The sequence below is a fragment of the Astatotilapia calliptera genome, chromosome 7, assembly GCF_900246225.1.
Source record: "Astatotilapia calliptera chromosome 7, fAstCal1.2, whole genome shotgun sequence".
Lineage (NCBI taxonomy): Eukaryota > Metazoa > Chordata > Actinopteri > Cichliformes > Cichlidae > Astatotilapia > Astatotilapia calliptera.
Window position 1 is genome coordinate 16,090,719 of NC_039308.1, and position 14,158 is coordinate 16,104,876.

The window sequence follows — 14,158 nt, forward strand, 5'->3', positions numbered from 1 at the left end:
GAATAGAAAGTGCTAAATGAGTACTGTAAATTGGTGCTACATAAACTGAACAGAATTGAACCAGCCTCATTGTTTTAATTGACAAAGTGGTGAACGCCATTAACCCTGAAGTGATAACTAATGATTTTAACTCAGTCTTTGCTGGACTGATCAATCTTGTTTTCAGTAGACTCGGAGAAGCACTTGCTTGTAATGTTAGTAGGTTCATAAGTATTTGGACATTAACACATATTTTTGTGTTTTGCCTCTGTATGCCACAGCAGTAGCTTTTAAAATCACACAGTCAAGATGTGACTGAAGTGCAGACACAGTACCCCATTTTCAGATGCTCAGAAGTAATCGGACATTTGACTGACAAGCTGTCTCATGACCAGGCGATGTCTGTCCCTTCATTATTCCATCACAGCAGACGAAACATCTGGGTTCATTTCAAATGCTGATCTTGTATTTGGTAACAGGTCACTGGAACTCTCATTACGAGGTCCAAAGAGATGTCAACAAGAGCTCTAAAGTCCATAATTAGGAGATACCTTTGTGGAGGGAAATCAAGAAGGTTTACAACAAGGCGCAAAGCACTGGTCAGACTAAAAAACAGGAAAACCAGCAAGGTATTCACCAGAAAACATCTAAAAGAGCATGCAGAGTTTTGAAAAAATGCAAAAAAGAAAAAAAAAACTTTGGACAGAAGAAACCAAGATTATTTTGCACCAGAATGAAGGGAAACACGTGGAGAAGGAGAGGAACAGCAAGTCATCTGTCAAACATGATGTTGTTATGTGCCTGTGGAACCGGGTCACTGCTGGTTATTGATGACGTGACTGCTGCTAAAAGCAGAGGATGAATACTCTCTGCTGAGGTTCAGCAAATGCTGCAAAACTGATCAGACACTGCGGTTCCACAAATAGAACCGCAACTAAAGGCAACTGAAGCAAGGACCTGGTAGATCATCTCAAGACAAACACAACATTGGGTTCTAGACTTCAAGCAGTCACTGACTTCATTAACGCATTAAAACAATCCTTTTTAATGTGGATCTGTGTATAAAAATAGCTGTAATTTCTAAACACTTAATGAAACAAATTAAAGCTGAACCTGCGCTTCAGTCACATCTTGACTGTTTAAAATCCTCTGTGGTGCTGTACAGAAGTGAAGCTTCAAAAAAATGTGTCATTCTTCCAGAACTTACTGACGTACAGTAGCTGTACATCATCAAGCATTTATTTGCTGTTAATACTTGTTTGCACATCATTCATCATCATTCACTCTTCCTGTTGATTCCAAAAGAAAACAACACACTGACGTTTATTAGCTTATATGAATATTTAGACACTTTTATTTTGTTTATAAATTTGGTACATAAGTTGTTGCTGTTTTTTTCATTAGACACATTTACACAACATTTTGTGATAAATCTGACACTGAACATGAACGTGTGTTTATATTTATATACGTCTATAGCAGCAGTATATCGAGGTCATGGCTTCAGCTTTCATTTCCTGCCTTATCTTCCTTATAAACTCTGATTAGCTGGGATTATTACGCATTGCATTACAAATTAAATCAATAAAATGACGGGATTAGAAGGATTTTTAGGAGTCACTTTGAAGTCTAACGTCCTCCAGTGTCTGCACTGTGGAACTCTAGTGTATAGCTGCCTTTGTTATGGGATTCAGGGGATGGCATGATCATAGTTTTGATGAAAGAGCTGCTCTGACAACCAATAAAAGTTTAATGTTTGAAACAAACAAACAAACAAAATAAAACACGAACACACATTCATCCCGCACCTATCTTCAAACTAACTGAACCTTCTCACGGAGAAGACAGTAACGTACAATTTCACACTAAAAATAAATTAACATCCTGGCACACTGTTCACATTTTAACACAACAAATTCTTTACAGACATCATGCAGGTTGTTGAATCACAGCGAAACAAAGACAACCTGGCAATGAACTGAAATCCAAAAAGTGCAACAGGAGAGCTTTATGATGCTCCCTCGGTGGGCTTGTACTAATAAAAGTTATGTGATTGTATTCATGTGAGTTTAGCAATATAGCAAAGAATGAATGTGGAGTGATACACTGATAACGGGTACTTACAGAAGGTCTGTAATTCATCTGTCAAATGTTTGTAGCAGTCCACAAGATATCTACAGACTGACAGAATTTTCAGTCTCCAAATTTTGTTTGCAGTGCTTTCACTGGTTCCCATCTGTGAGGGGAAAGTCTTATTTTGGTGATTATGCTTATGGTTATATACATTTTTCTTGTATATCTGCTGTCTCATCTGTAAAGGTGACATGTAGAGGTGGGTCTTTGGGACACACTGGAGGCTCTTTCAGTGGTGTTTCCGACACTTTGTCCTCTAATACTCCGTGTCCCCTCTTAGACCCGTGGACCTCCTGGGGGACCTGCAATGTCTGTACAGCAGGAATGCTAGAATCACCCTGCACTCCCGCCTGAACTGACCCACGCGCCTGCATGTTTCTTTCTGATGGGTACAGCATGGTGTGCGATGTGTTCACCATTTCCCGCAATTCACGGGACATCAGTGATGGTGAGTCCCGAGAGACGATGGATGAGGAGAGATAACCGTCAGCACAGAGGAAGTGCCTGCCACTGCTTCGTCCCCGTCCACCCATTTTACAGAACACACACTTGATTTTCTCCATTAGCTTGAGAACAACTGTCTTTCTGAGCAAGATGTAGATCCAGGGGTCTAGGATGGGGTTGACAGAAGCCATGCGGATGGCCTGCAGGTCGTCAAGTATCGAGTTCTCGTCTTTGCGGTTTCTGAACAGCTGATTTATGAAGATCCTCAGCTGAGAGGCAAGCAGAGAAAACAGAAAGGTAGAAAAGTTTAATAAGCATTAAGAACATTTTTATTTATTTATTTATAACATTTCACAAAAGCAAACAATTCAATTTTTTGGTTTTTGTCGACACTTGATTGGCTACACCTGATTCCTTCATTTAAGAGTAATATTTTATATATTTATTTAATATTCTTACACAGTTGAAATGGAATAGTCAAGCATAAACAGACACTATCTGACTTCTGCTAACTGAGATAAAGTACAAAGGGCAAGAAGCCAATAAAAGAAATTCCCACATTTCTTGCTCTCAAATAGCAAATGAGATTTTGGCACTTGGGCTTCCCCCGAGTCTAATCGTTAGTTGTCTTTTTCAAGACCCGCAGGCCCGGAAGTTTAAATCTTAAGATTTAAAACAGCACTCAGTTATCGCTACTAACATTACAATGAATTGCTTCTTATAATTTCTAATCATTACATCATAATTTTGACGGATATTAAAAAAAAAATCCTTATCCTAAAACGTTTCTAACGGGCACAGTGAGAATATAAAGCTTTTGCAAATGTATTGTTGAGTTGATCTAAAAGATAAACGTGCCACTTGTCTGGGTTGTACTAATTGAAGCGACAGTTCTCTTAGTGCACAGTTCACTTCTGCGAAAGTAACACAAAGAGGACGATGTTTTGACAAAAACACTCAAAACTTTGCTCCTTGACATTATCTCAGGTTGGACAATGACGTCTGCTGATAAAGCTGAGAATAAACTGAGAATTGAGACTTTTGAAGTTAGCAACTTTAACGACACTGGTTACTGTAAATACTCGCATTAGTCCCCCACACAAACACACGTATTCCCTTGTGTACGTGTGTATGTGTGCATGCTGAAGTGAAAGCACAAAGGGTGTTAACAGCGAAACGTGTGACGGCTCACAAAGTGTGTCATCAGACCACAAAGCTCTAAACCAAGGACACAACATTCAGAAAGCATATGCGTAAAACCTGTGTTGGTATTTGTGTTTGCGTGCGCACAGTCTATTTTTTCATTACACTGATCAAGTTTAACACAATATCTTTCCTGGTTTTTCTGTCTCGAAAGAACCAGCTTGTTACAACTCTGTGACAGTCTAGTGCGCGCGCATATACTAGTGGCGCGCTTGCTCGTTACCATTTCGCCATACTCACCACTAAAGGTATGGAGCAGATGAGGACGACAGCGGATGTAGCTATAAGCAGGATCACCATCTGGATCTCTGCCCCAGCTAATCGTCCAAAATTTCGTCTGCGCCGGAGCTCCGCGACGCGCCGCGGATCTGTTCCCAGAGACGTGCGGCGGATGAACCGCTTGTGCATCAGGATCAGAGCTCCACACACGACCACGTTGCATATGACAGTGGCCAGCACGATGCCCGAGTTCACCCCAGCGTACATCAAATTAAAAGTCTTGACACTTGTGTCACTGCTGTTCCAGTCGATGAAACACCAGGTCTCAGACTCCTGGAGTTTCACACGACCGAACCCCATGCTGGGCATCGCGCAAAACACAACGTTGGAAATGTATATGGCTAAAAGAGCCAGCGCTGCGAGTCTCTGGTTGACGTACTCGTTGTAGAAATATGCGTGGTTTATCGCCAGGTATCTTTCCACTGACATTGCAAATACAATGCCTAGCTGCACCACGAAGAAGAAGAGCAGGATGAAGCCGGAGTACTGGCACAATGGATCAGCTCCAGGCCAGGTGCCTTTGATGTAGGTGGCGATGGTGACGGGGCTGGCCAGCAAGGTGCCCAGCAGGTCTGTCACCGCCAGGCCACACACAAGTGTGTAGAAAGTCGTCTCTTTTCGTTCCTTTCGTGATATTCGCAGAACAACTATGGCGATGACATTCCCCACCACCCCGAAGATGAACATAATCACCGGGATGGTGGGCGTACGAAATCCGGGTTGTTCTTTCGTGGAATTCATAACTGCAATGAATTCTTTCACTTGTTCACGCTGAGCAAAGCAGTGACACTTCCCATTAATGCTCGTTCCTCCAGTTCTCCAGTAACCAAACCCATATCTCCAAAACGGCTCTTTTTACGCACAGAATTTATACTCCATATCTTTGGTGAAAGTACGGATCCACAGGAGACAAACGTTCACTCAGGTGGTTTTGCTTTGCAAGAGATGCTCCGACCGAGGTTGCGAGCTGCGCTTCACGCTGTAATTACACCATCATCTGACAGAGTAGTTTCCTCTTGGGTCACTGACGGCAGCTCCTCCTCTGTATTTCCTTTAACCAGCGAGCTTTTCGCGCAGCAACACAACCAAACACCATCTGCAGCAGAGAAGCCGCCAGAAAGAAGGCGCAGGTTAGAAATGAGTGTCTCAGGTCTTCTTTATGATTGGATTTCCAAGTGTGCACCTACGAGGACGTGAGTTTATCAACGTCTTCGTCACCGCAAAAGTCATAACAACAGCTGGTTTGAACCAGAATAGTTAATTAAACTGGGAATAACCATGCATAAAAAATATCTAATGAAATAGAGTATATAAGTGTGGTTTATAAAAGAAAAAGCGACTTTATTTATCAAGCAAATTAAAAGATAGCAGGAGATGATTTAGTGCTTTTCCAGAATCAGAGGAAACTCAAATGATGTGAAACAGTCTAACTAAAGTCTAGAAGCCTGCTTCATCTTTGTCTTTACACAGAGGGAAAAGTCGCACTTTTTATTGCGCTACAGTTGCAAAACAGCTCTGCACACCAGTTTCCCGACTTATTTTCATACAACACAAATACAGTGTTGATGCGCTGTTATCTTGATCATGATGCACGGTACTCTTCAGGTTATGTAGTCATTTTTCACTTGCTTCAAGAAATGAATAAAGAATGAATAAACCCGGTCATATTGATGTATTACAACATAAACCACTCTGCTGGAAAAATTAAGCTGAAAAATGAACTTAATGTACTTAAACTTTTTTTTTTTTTACTTTGTTCGACTGCTACTTGTGCGTATACCTCCATCAAAGTAAAATGATCAAAGTCGAAGCATGACACACACTGTGATTGGCACTTTAAGTATAAGCTTGAGAAAGAATTGACTTACCGTCTGTTTGAATGAGGAAACAGAAGGCTGCAGATTGTTCGATCCCTTTTCAAAAAAGTCACCAGTCAGCACAAACTCAGAGGTTATGAGTCACTGTGAACTGGGAATAATCTTTTAGTTCCTAATGAATGGGGGGGAAAAAACCCCCAAAACAAAACAAAAAAAGCACAAAAAAAAATTCTTCTTTTTATCCCCATTACTGGGACCTGTCTATCGGGACCTGTGGTTTTAATTTGCATGCCTTTGCAATATTTAATAGTGTGTTGAAAATTAGCACAGTGAATTTATCCAGGTTTTCAAGTACTTTAACATAACTGACTGGTATAATTTTGAAAAACTCATTTTAGTTACATTCTAAGAGTTTGATATGGTGTGGGACACAGATTAAGCATTGTGAAATTAAGTGAAATGGTAACCTGTCACAATGAAGAAAAGTGTGGTGAGTACTAAAACATGGTCAGTGATAAACCCGGGGGCAGGATGAGAAACAGCACCCAGATTAAAAGTGTAAGTAGAGTCTATAAATGATCATACCCAAGAACTGGGTGAGAGGGAAAATGTATCAGCTGTATTTTTCTTGTAAAACAAAGGAAAGTTTTACTTCCAGAGTTTTAATATATGCAAATGATAAAGCAAATTAGTCATAGGGGAAAAGGTAAGTCCACCTCCACCTCCATCATGTACAATCGGCATTTGAAATCACCAGACCTGACATCCCCAAGTGAAGCCCAAGAGAAGACTCATCTGTCTACATTGCCAGGTTTAAATTATTTTCATTTTCATTTTCACATGCTGTCAAACTAAGTTCAGCTATCATCATTCTCACCCACCTTCTGTTTCATATGTTTTAAATGTCAGTGCTCTCCTGTCATTCTGCCTTTGATGCTCTCATTTGCGCAAACCACCTCCTCGCCATTTCCACTTCACCCTGGTCGATCAGAGACCCTCTCCAAGCTTCAGTCTGCTTCATCTAAACTAGCACCAGCACCGAGACTTCGAAGGGCCCTGTCCTACTTCCTGTCATTCTGTTGCTTTATCAGACTCCAATCACCAAATAGCTTTTTACTTTTTTACTATTTAAATTCTGTAACTCAATTAATTCATGTTTAGCGATGTCTGGTTTTACTCTTCTATATGGAGCATTTGATTTAGGCCAGATTAAAATTGTTGTCTCTTTTAAATCAGACAATTTTAAAGATCAAACCAAATTCTTTATCTCAGTTGATGACGTTCACTTCTTTCAAATTATCTCTCAGTCATAAAAGTCACCATGTCTGCAAGTACCTGGTGAACAAAATGTATGAATCTGTACTCTGAAACCCATGCAGGTACACAGAGAACATGCTAACGTGACACAGGAAGGCTTTAGCCAACAAGGAGCCTTGAACAATTCTCGCTTGTCCAAACAGAACATTTGACAAAGCTACAGTTACGGTAAACATTTAGCCAAAGATCAGGGTTTTTGGAATAAAAGGTAAATTTGAAACAGTTGTTTGGCTGCCACATTGGTAAACACGTTTGCTTCAAAATACATTCATAACCAGTGATAATACTGATGATGACTGCGTTTACACCTCTACAGGCAGTATCTCACTTAGCTTAGATTGAGATCTTTTAAAACAGATGAATTCCCCAGTGACATGCAGACACATCTGCTCCATCAAGATTAAACCAAAACCACAATCTTTAAGATGACTTAAGCAAAGCAGTTTTTAAATGAAAAAATAAAACACAGATGGAAGTATTCAAATTTCAGTGTGTGCTCTATACGCCCACCATCCACCCCACGCACCTCCCAGTGATTCTGTTGCAGTTCTTGAGGTTTTGATATTGCTGCATACTGCCAAGCAATGGAGACTTTAACACTGATACAGGAGAGCTAGAGAAGCTGCTGCAATGCATGCTGCAGCATATCAATATTTTGTTTTACAAACAAAGTTTCAAGACTGTTCATGTAGCCCACTGATGTATTTGCTTATATATGTATGTATGACCTTTGCTATCATGAGTCAGCTGTATACTGTAGCTGTATACTAATTCTGCTATGCTCTATGCTAAGAGCAACGCAGAATTAACTGGGTGGGTTACACTCATGCAGCTTTAGTCATATAAAAAGTGCTAATGAGCATGATGAAGAAAATGTACTTCCCTCTGCCGTGCTCCCTCTCTGACATAGAAATGAAAATAATCCGATGACTTATTTTTAAGCACAGCAAGTTTGTTCTGTACGCCGGTATTTAACTGGCTAACACCAAAACAATTTCAAATGATTCCTATGACATAAAAGGTTATCACAAAAAGAAAAAAAAATCCCACAAGACAATATGGCAAGAGATCTATAAATAGTATTTTGTCACATTTCTTATCAGATTTCCACACAAAGATTGTGACACATGCTAGTTTACAGGAATCCACTCTACAGCTGGAAATGTGCACAAGCTTCCAAGCTGCTCTCAATGAATGCAAACATTGCTGTATAAAGTTCTTAATTTGCTTTTCACACTTCGTTCAAAGATCAAAACGTGTCGAACACACGTCTACGTCAGCCAGTGGTAGGTTTTAACCTTGTGGTAAAGACACATTTGAACCACCATTTCCCATCTTGTAAACATTCCACTGAGTCACCTCAGAACTTTGCAAGACTATGTCAATTATATAAATTGACACGAATATTTAAGAAAGTAGCCATTAATCCAAATAATATAAAGTGCTATAACTATACAACTTCAAACACAATGTTATGTTTGCTGAATGTATGACATTTTAATATGGGCATTTACACTGTGCGATGCAATAACAGCTGCAGCAGGTACATAACGAAATGTTTGTTAGGGCACGTGTCAGGAAGTTGATAGTTGTTGTGATAGTTGTGATTTAAACAAGTCATGACTAACAAATCAATTCTGTTTTTTGTAACTTGTAAACAAGATGATTTAGAGCAGGATGTTAGTGTTTGTATGCTAGCTTGGTCTGCAAATGTGTCACTTACTCCACCACAACACTTGTGAAACTTTCAAAGGGGTAGCACTTCTTCTGACCACACAGTGAGGCTTTCTTTCCAACAAAGAAAAAGATAACTCATATCAGAAAAAAACATTTTAATGGGTAACTTTGCTCTAGTAACAACTAGGTACAAGGTGAAAGGTTTAATTAATGGTATGGCAAGTCTCATATTCTGAGAGGTTTCATGGCATTGCTGTGTCTCTAAGCCGGTAGTTTGTCAGAAAGCAAACAAATTCATATTGTAGTCAAATATCAGAGAAAAGTTCATGTTTAGTGCCATGAAGTTGTGGAACACTTTCTAAAGCAGCCAGCAAGTCTAATTCTTAAAAGGCACACTCTGTTGCAGATGAATCCAATTATGGGAGTGGCTTATGGTCTGACAGCCTCTCTTTGCTGGTGTCTTTTCTGATGGGATGTTGCAGCTATCCTCTCTTTATTTTGTTTAAGAGGTCACTCAACTTCTGCCTTCAATGGTCCAAGGCAACTTCACCCAAAGGCCAGTGGCCATGCCACTCCTCTTCATGTCTCTTTTACACACATCCAAAGGGGTGCTTGCCTTCTTACAAGGTCTTTTGGGATGCGTCCATTGTCCATTTTTCTGACATGTTCAAGTCCAAATGTCTGATTTTTTGAGGATAGTGTACATAGTTGGTAGTAGGTATCACTGTTCTGGCAAGCATGAGCATATTAGTGACCTTGTCTGTCCATGTAATGCCCAAAATGGAGTTGTAAATTCCTTATGTAGAAAGTGTTCAGCCCGTGTTCTTGCCTAGCATAGGTTGTCCAGGAATCACTTCCTTGGAGAAACATGCTGAACATGTTGGTGGCAGCTAGGCCAGTCCTTTTGCAAATTCCTATTTTCATGGACTTGTTTGTGGTAGTTGTGTAGCAAAGGGAAGCAAAATGTGGAACAGCATCCATTGCATAGCTGTTGATTAGAAGCTTTGAGACAGCAGATGTTCTTTGGCACAAGATTTGGGTTTTCTTTAATCTGATGTTCAGCTTGAAGTCATCACAAGCAGCTGCGAACTTGTCAAGCAGTGTAGTGCTTTCCCGGGCGGGAAATGAGTGTTGCATCATCAGCAAATTCTAGATCTTGGATCAGAACTTCTCATGCTTTGGTCTTTTTCTTCCAATGTTCAGTGATGAAAAGTTTAACATTGTTTCTTGTGTGATGCTCTCTTCGAATGTGTCATGTAGAAGTAGGCAAAAGAATATAAGCTAAAAAATGTTGGAGCCAGCAAACATCCTTGTTTGACCCCACTTTATATGGCAAAAGGGTTGGACAAAGATCTGTCACATTTCACTGCTCCTGTCCTAATTGCAAGAGAGAATTTCCCTTTATTGAGATTATTTTATTTATTTATTTATTTATTTATCTATTTCAACACTCCTGTTATTGTACAGGGTGGGCCATTTATATGGATACACCGTAATAAAATTGGAATGGTTAGTGATTGCATTGACAATCCAACACAATGGGCAGCACATTGAACACATTTTATAAGTGGTCAGAAACGTGTAAATAACTCATGAAAGAATAAAGTTACTTTAAAACCAAGCACACCAGTGTTTTTCTTGTGACTTTACCATTAAGTTTGATGTGTCACATGGCCCTCTTCCTATTGAAAAAACAAAAGTTGTATCCAAAATGGCCGACTTCTAAATGGCCACCATGGTCACCACCCATCTTGAGGAGTTTGCCCCCTCACATATAATAATGTGCCACAAACAGAGATGGGCAGTAACGCGTTATGCGTTACTGTAATCTGATTACTTTTTTCAAGTAACGAGTAAAGTAAGGGATTACTATTGCAAAAACGGTAATTAGATTACCGTTACTTTCCCGTAGGAACGCTGCGTTACTGCGTTACTAAAACCGTGATTTTTTTGCGAGAATGTCTCATGACAGTGAGGTAAGCGAGTGCGACGTTCGTGACAACAGCTGTGTGCAGATCAACAATGGATCATATATCGAGTGCAGGAGAGAGTATGAGCGTGCAGCATTTAAAGTGTGGAAGTACTTACTTACTTACTTACCTTACTTTGAGTTTGATTCCATAAAAAGTGACAAAAATATTAGCGTCTGTTGTGCGTGGGAAGAAAACTTATTTTTACAGCGAAAAAAACCCTAAACAAGCACCGAGTGCGCTACGACGTAATGGGAAATTCACAGAGAAACTCGCGGATTCTTCCACTGACCGCTGCGGCACACCTGCACCAGGGTAAACCTCTGCCTGCTTTACAGGTGAAAATAGAGCAACAGGACCGCTGAGTCTTTGATTTTATTTATTTTCTGCTGTGTTTTACTTGCATCTATTTGAAAGACTGAGTGTAAACACAAAAAATATTTTATTTTATGTGCTGGAATGTGCAGAAAATAGGTTTAAATGTTAAACAAATTTCTTCAAGTCAGAGAATGGTGCATATAATTTAATTTTTGCTTGATGCATAAAGTTAAAAGATTAAAACTGATAAAACAAGTTTTAAAAAAGGAGACTTTTCCATTTGATTACATTTTGTATGATGGATTATGCAGAAAAAGTAGAACTGTGCTGAAAGATCTATCACTTTATCACCTATTCAGGTGATAAATCGTGTTTTTAAAAAGTAACTAAGTAACTAAGTAATTAATTACTTTTGAAAATAAGTAATCAGTAAAGTAACGGGATTACTTTTTTGGGGAAGTAATCAGTAATTAGTTACTGATTACTTTTTTCAAGTAACTTGACCAACACTGGCCACAAACAGGACTTTAATATCACCAACCATTCCCATTTTATTATCCATATAAATGGCCCACCCTGTAGAAAGGTTTACATTGCTCTACATTGCCAGCAAACCAAGTATATATAACTCCTAAATACAGTTCGATCCATAACTATTTGGATGAGGACAAAGTTTTTATAATTTTGCCTCTGTACACCGACGCAGGGAGTTCCAAGTGTAGATTAATTTACCACTTGAAAGTGTTGTATTAACTTTTCAAGAATTACAGACATTTTTATATATAGTGGCATATTTTTCAGATCTCATTTTAAACTATATGCAGATAAATCAAATCATTTAAAGACCATATATAGATTTAAGGGTTTTACACTTTTACACTGTTTTACACTTGTAGTATGTTGTCTTGCACTTGTTTTTCCCTTTAGGGCAGCAGCTACTAGTCTCTCTAAACAAAATGGGCAACTGGGTACTGCTTTCTGGCTTACACTTCATGTGGCTTTGGCTCAGTAATAAAGAGGCAAACAAGCATTTACTGTAACTGTTGAGGCATGACTGCTGGCAGCAGTGATACAATTGCAAATACCCAAGGGTGCAAAGCACAAGTACAAAACAAAAACAATGATGTAAGCACAAGGACGTGTATGCTGTGGCTCTTCAGCAAATTAGTTAGATATTTGAAATGTGATCAAATCTTTATGGATCTTTATGGTTTCACATTGCTAAACATTTTTGATGATAGTGTTTGCAAATATGACTCAGAACCGAGAGTTAATATGATATGCCATTAATACTCTTCCAGGATGGGCATTTGCAATGTTTATACAGCAACTGTGGTAAACATGATATGCCTAGGTTTCATTTTAGATTCATCACCAAGCTAAATAATAAAACAGTTTGCGGTTCATTGTCTTGACCGAAAATCAGGTGAACTAACCACTGGCTTTCCAAAAACCTCACATTTCATTCATGACATGACTGTGTACAGTCTAGTAAAAAAAGAAATTTTCACAGGACTCTATGCATACCTGTGACAAATTAAGTTGACCCTTGGTGCTTCCATGGGAATTAGGAGGGTAAGCAGCAGCCAAGTGTTGCTAATCAAAAGCAGTTGATTTACTGATCATCGACAAGTGTGAGCATCTCCATGAAACCACAGGTATTGAAAACCTGCTAGTCTGAACCATTGGGTATGTGTTAATGCAATGTTGCAATTTTCCAAGGAATAGATGTTCAAGCAAATTCACCCCAAGGTCAGACTATGAGAAACTGCAACAAACTACATCTAAGACTCTACAGGACTCAATTAGCCTGTTTATTGGTAAAGTAAATAACAGGAAAATTTGGAAAAGACTAAACAAGTATGGTTTGTCTGGAAAGGTTGCCACGGGAAAGCTTATTTTGCTTTCTAAAGAAAAAGTGGAAACACAGTTTAGATTTGCAAAGTCTCTTCTGAATAGGTTACAAGGCTTATGGAACAATGTCCTTTGAAACAACCGACCAAAGAGGCACAAACAAGGCACATAAACATAATAATATATTTGCACATAAACCTCATACCAGCTGTCAAGCACAGTGTTTGAGGGGGTGATGATTTTGGGTTGTTTTGCAGCCCCAGAACCTAGACACTTTGACATCATTGAGTCAATCATGAATCATATACCAAAGTATTCTAGAGCCAAATCTGTCCAATGGCTAAAGCTGGGCTGAAATTTGCTCATGTTATAGAACAATAATCCAAAACACAACAGCAAATCTCCAATAGAATGGCTGAAAAAGTAAATGGCAACAGCCCAGAGCAGAGTCCAAAGTAAAATGCAAAAATTACAAATGATTAACTATTTGAGAGAAGGCATTTGGGACAACTGCAACAAGCCACTTCACTCGGCAGTTATTAATTGCTTTAGTAAATATAAGAGTATTTAAAAAGTCTTTTTAGTTTAGCAATTACATTTTCCTCCTTTTTCATTGGAGTGTTACTATTTGATCGGATTTGTAAATCGTTACTATATGTTTAGGCATTTTCTTTGGGATCTTTGACATGTCAGTTCTCACCTGCACTGGAGCAAAACTGAATTTATAAGACTGATGTGCACAGAGTGACGAGTTCATAGGTTGAAATCTTTCAACTTGAATAAACTACCATGGGTGTGTGTACATGTAGCACAGGAATGCTGATCCTAGAAAAAGAAAAGAAAAAAAGGAGCTTTGTCCCAGCCTGGGAAAACCATACAGATTTTTGAGTTCCCCAGGGAGGCATAAGCACCGAGATCACCACCCGCCACAGCCCCCATGCTCCCATCCTTTTTTCTCTTCCTCATCATGAACTCAGGTCCACTTTGGGGAGTTGAGCCAAGTGTAAGTCAGGTCATGTGACAAATCCTCAGATTCCTTTTTAGTGTGGACTTCCCCGGAGGACTAATGAACACAGAATTTATCATAAGAACAGATTGGCTCCAGAAATGCATTTGCACTGTAACCCCCTGAGAGCATAGGATAGATTTTCATGAGTACAGCAGAGA

The 14,158-nt window shown here is 39.3% G+C and overlaps 1 protein-coding gene across 1 annotated transcript; it reads right to left on the reverse strand.

Moving 5' to 3' along the window:
* Positions 1–1,305: 1,305 nt before the first annotated feature.
* Positions 1,306–5,115, reverse strand: ptger4b (prostaglandin E receptor 4 (subtype EP4) b). Its single transcript, XM_026173364.1, has 2 exons — positions 4,000–5,115; positions 1,306–2,825 (listed from the first exon to the last, which is right to left on the reverse strand). Exons 1-2 carry the CDS (start codon positions 4,777–4,779, stop codon positions 2,256–2,258), a joined length of 1,350 nt encoding a protein of 449 aa, XP_026029149.1. The 5' UTR covers positions 4,780–5,115; the 3' UTR covers positions 1,306–2,255.
* Between the last annotated feature and the right edge of the window lie 9,043 nt (positions 5,116–14,158).

Coding starts and splice junctions, on each gene's coding strand:
- ptger4b (XM_026173364.1), bottom strand. CDS start 4,779: ATGAATTCCACGAAAGAACAACCCGGATTTCGTACGCCCACCATCCCG. Junction 2,826..3,999: donor TCTGCTCCATACCTTTAGTG/GTGAGTATGGCG, acceptor CTTGCCTCTCAG/CTGAGGATCTTCATAAATCA.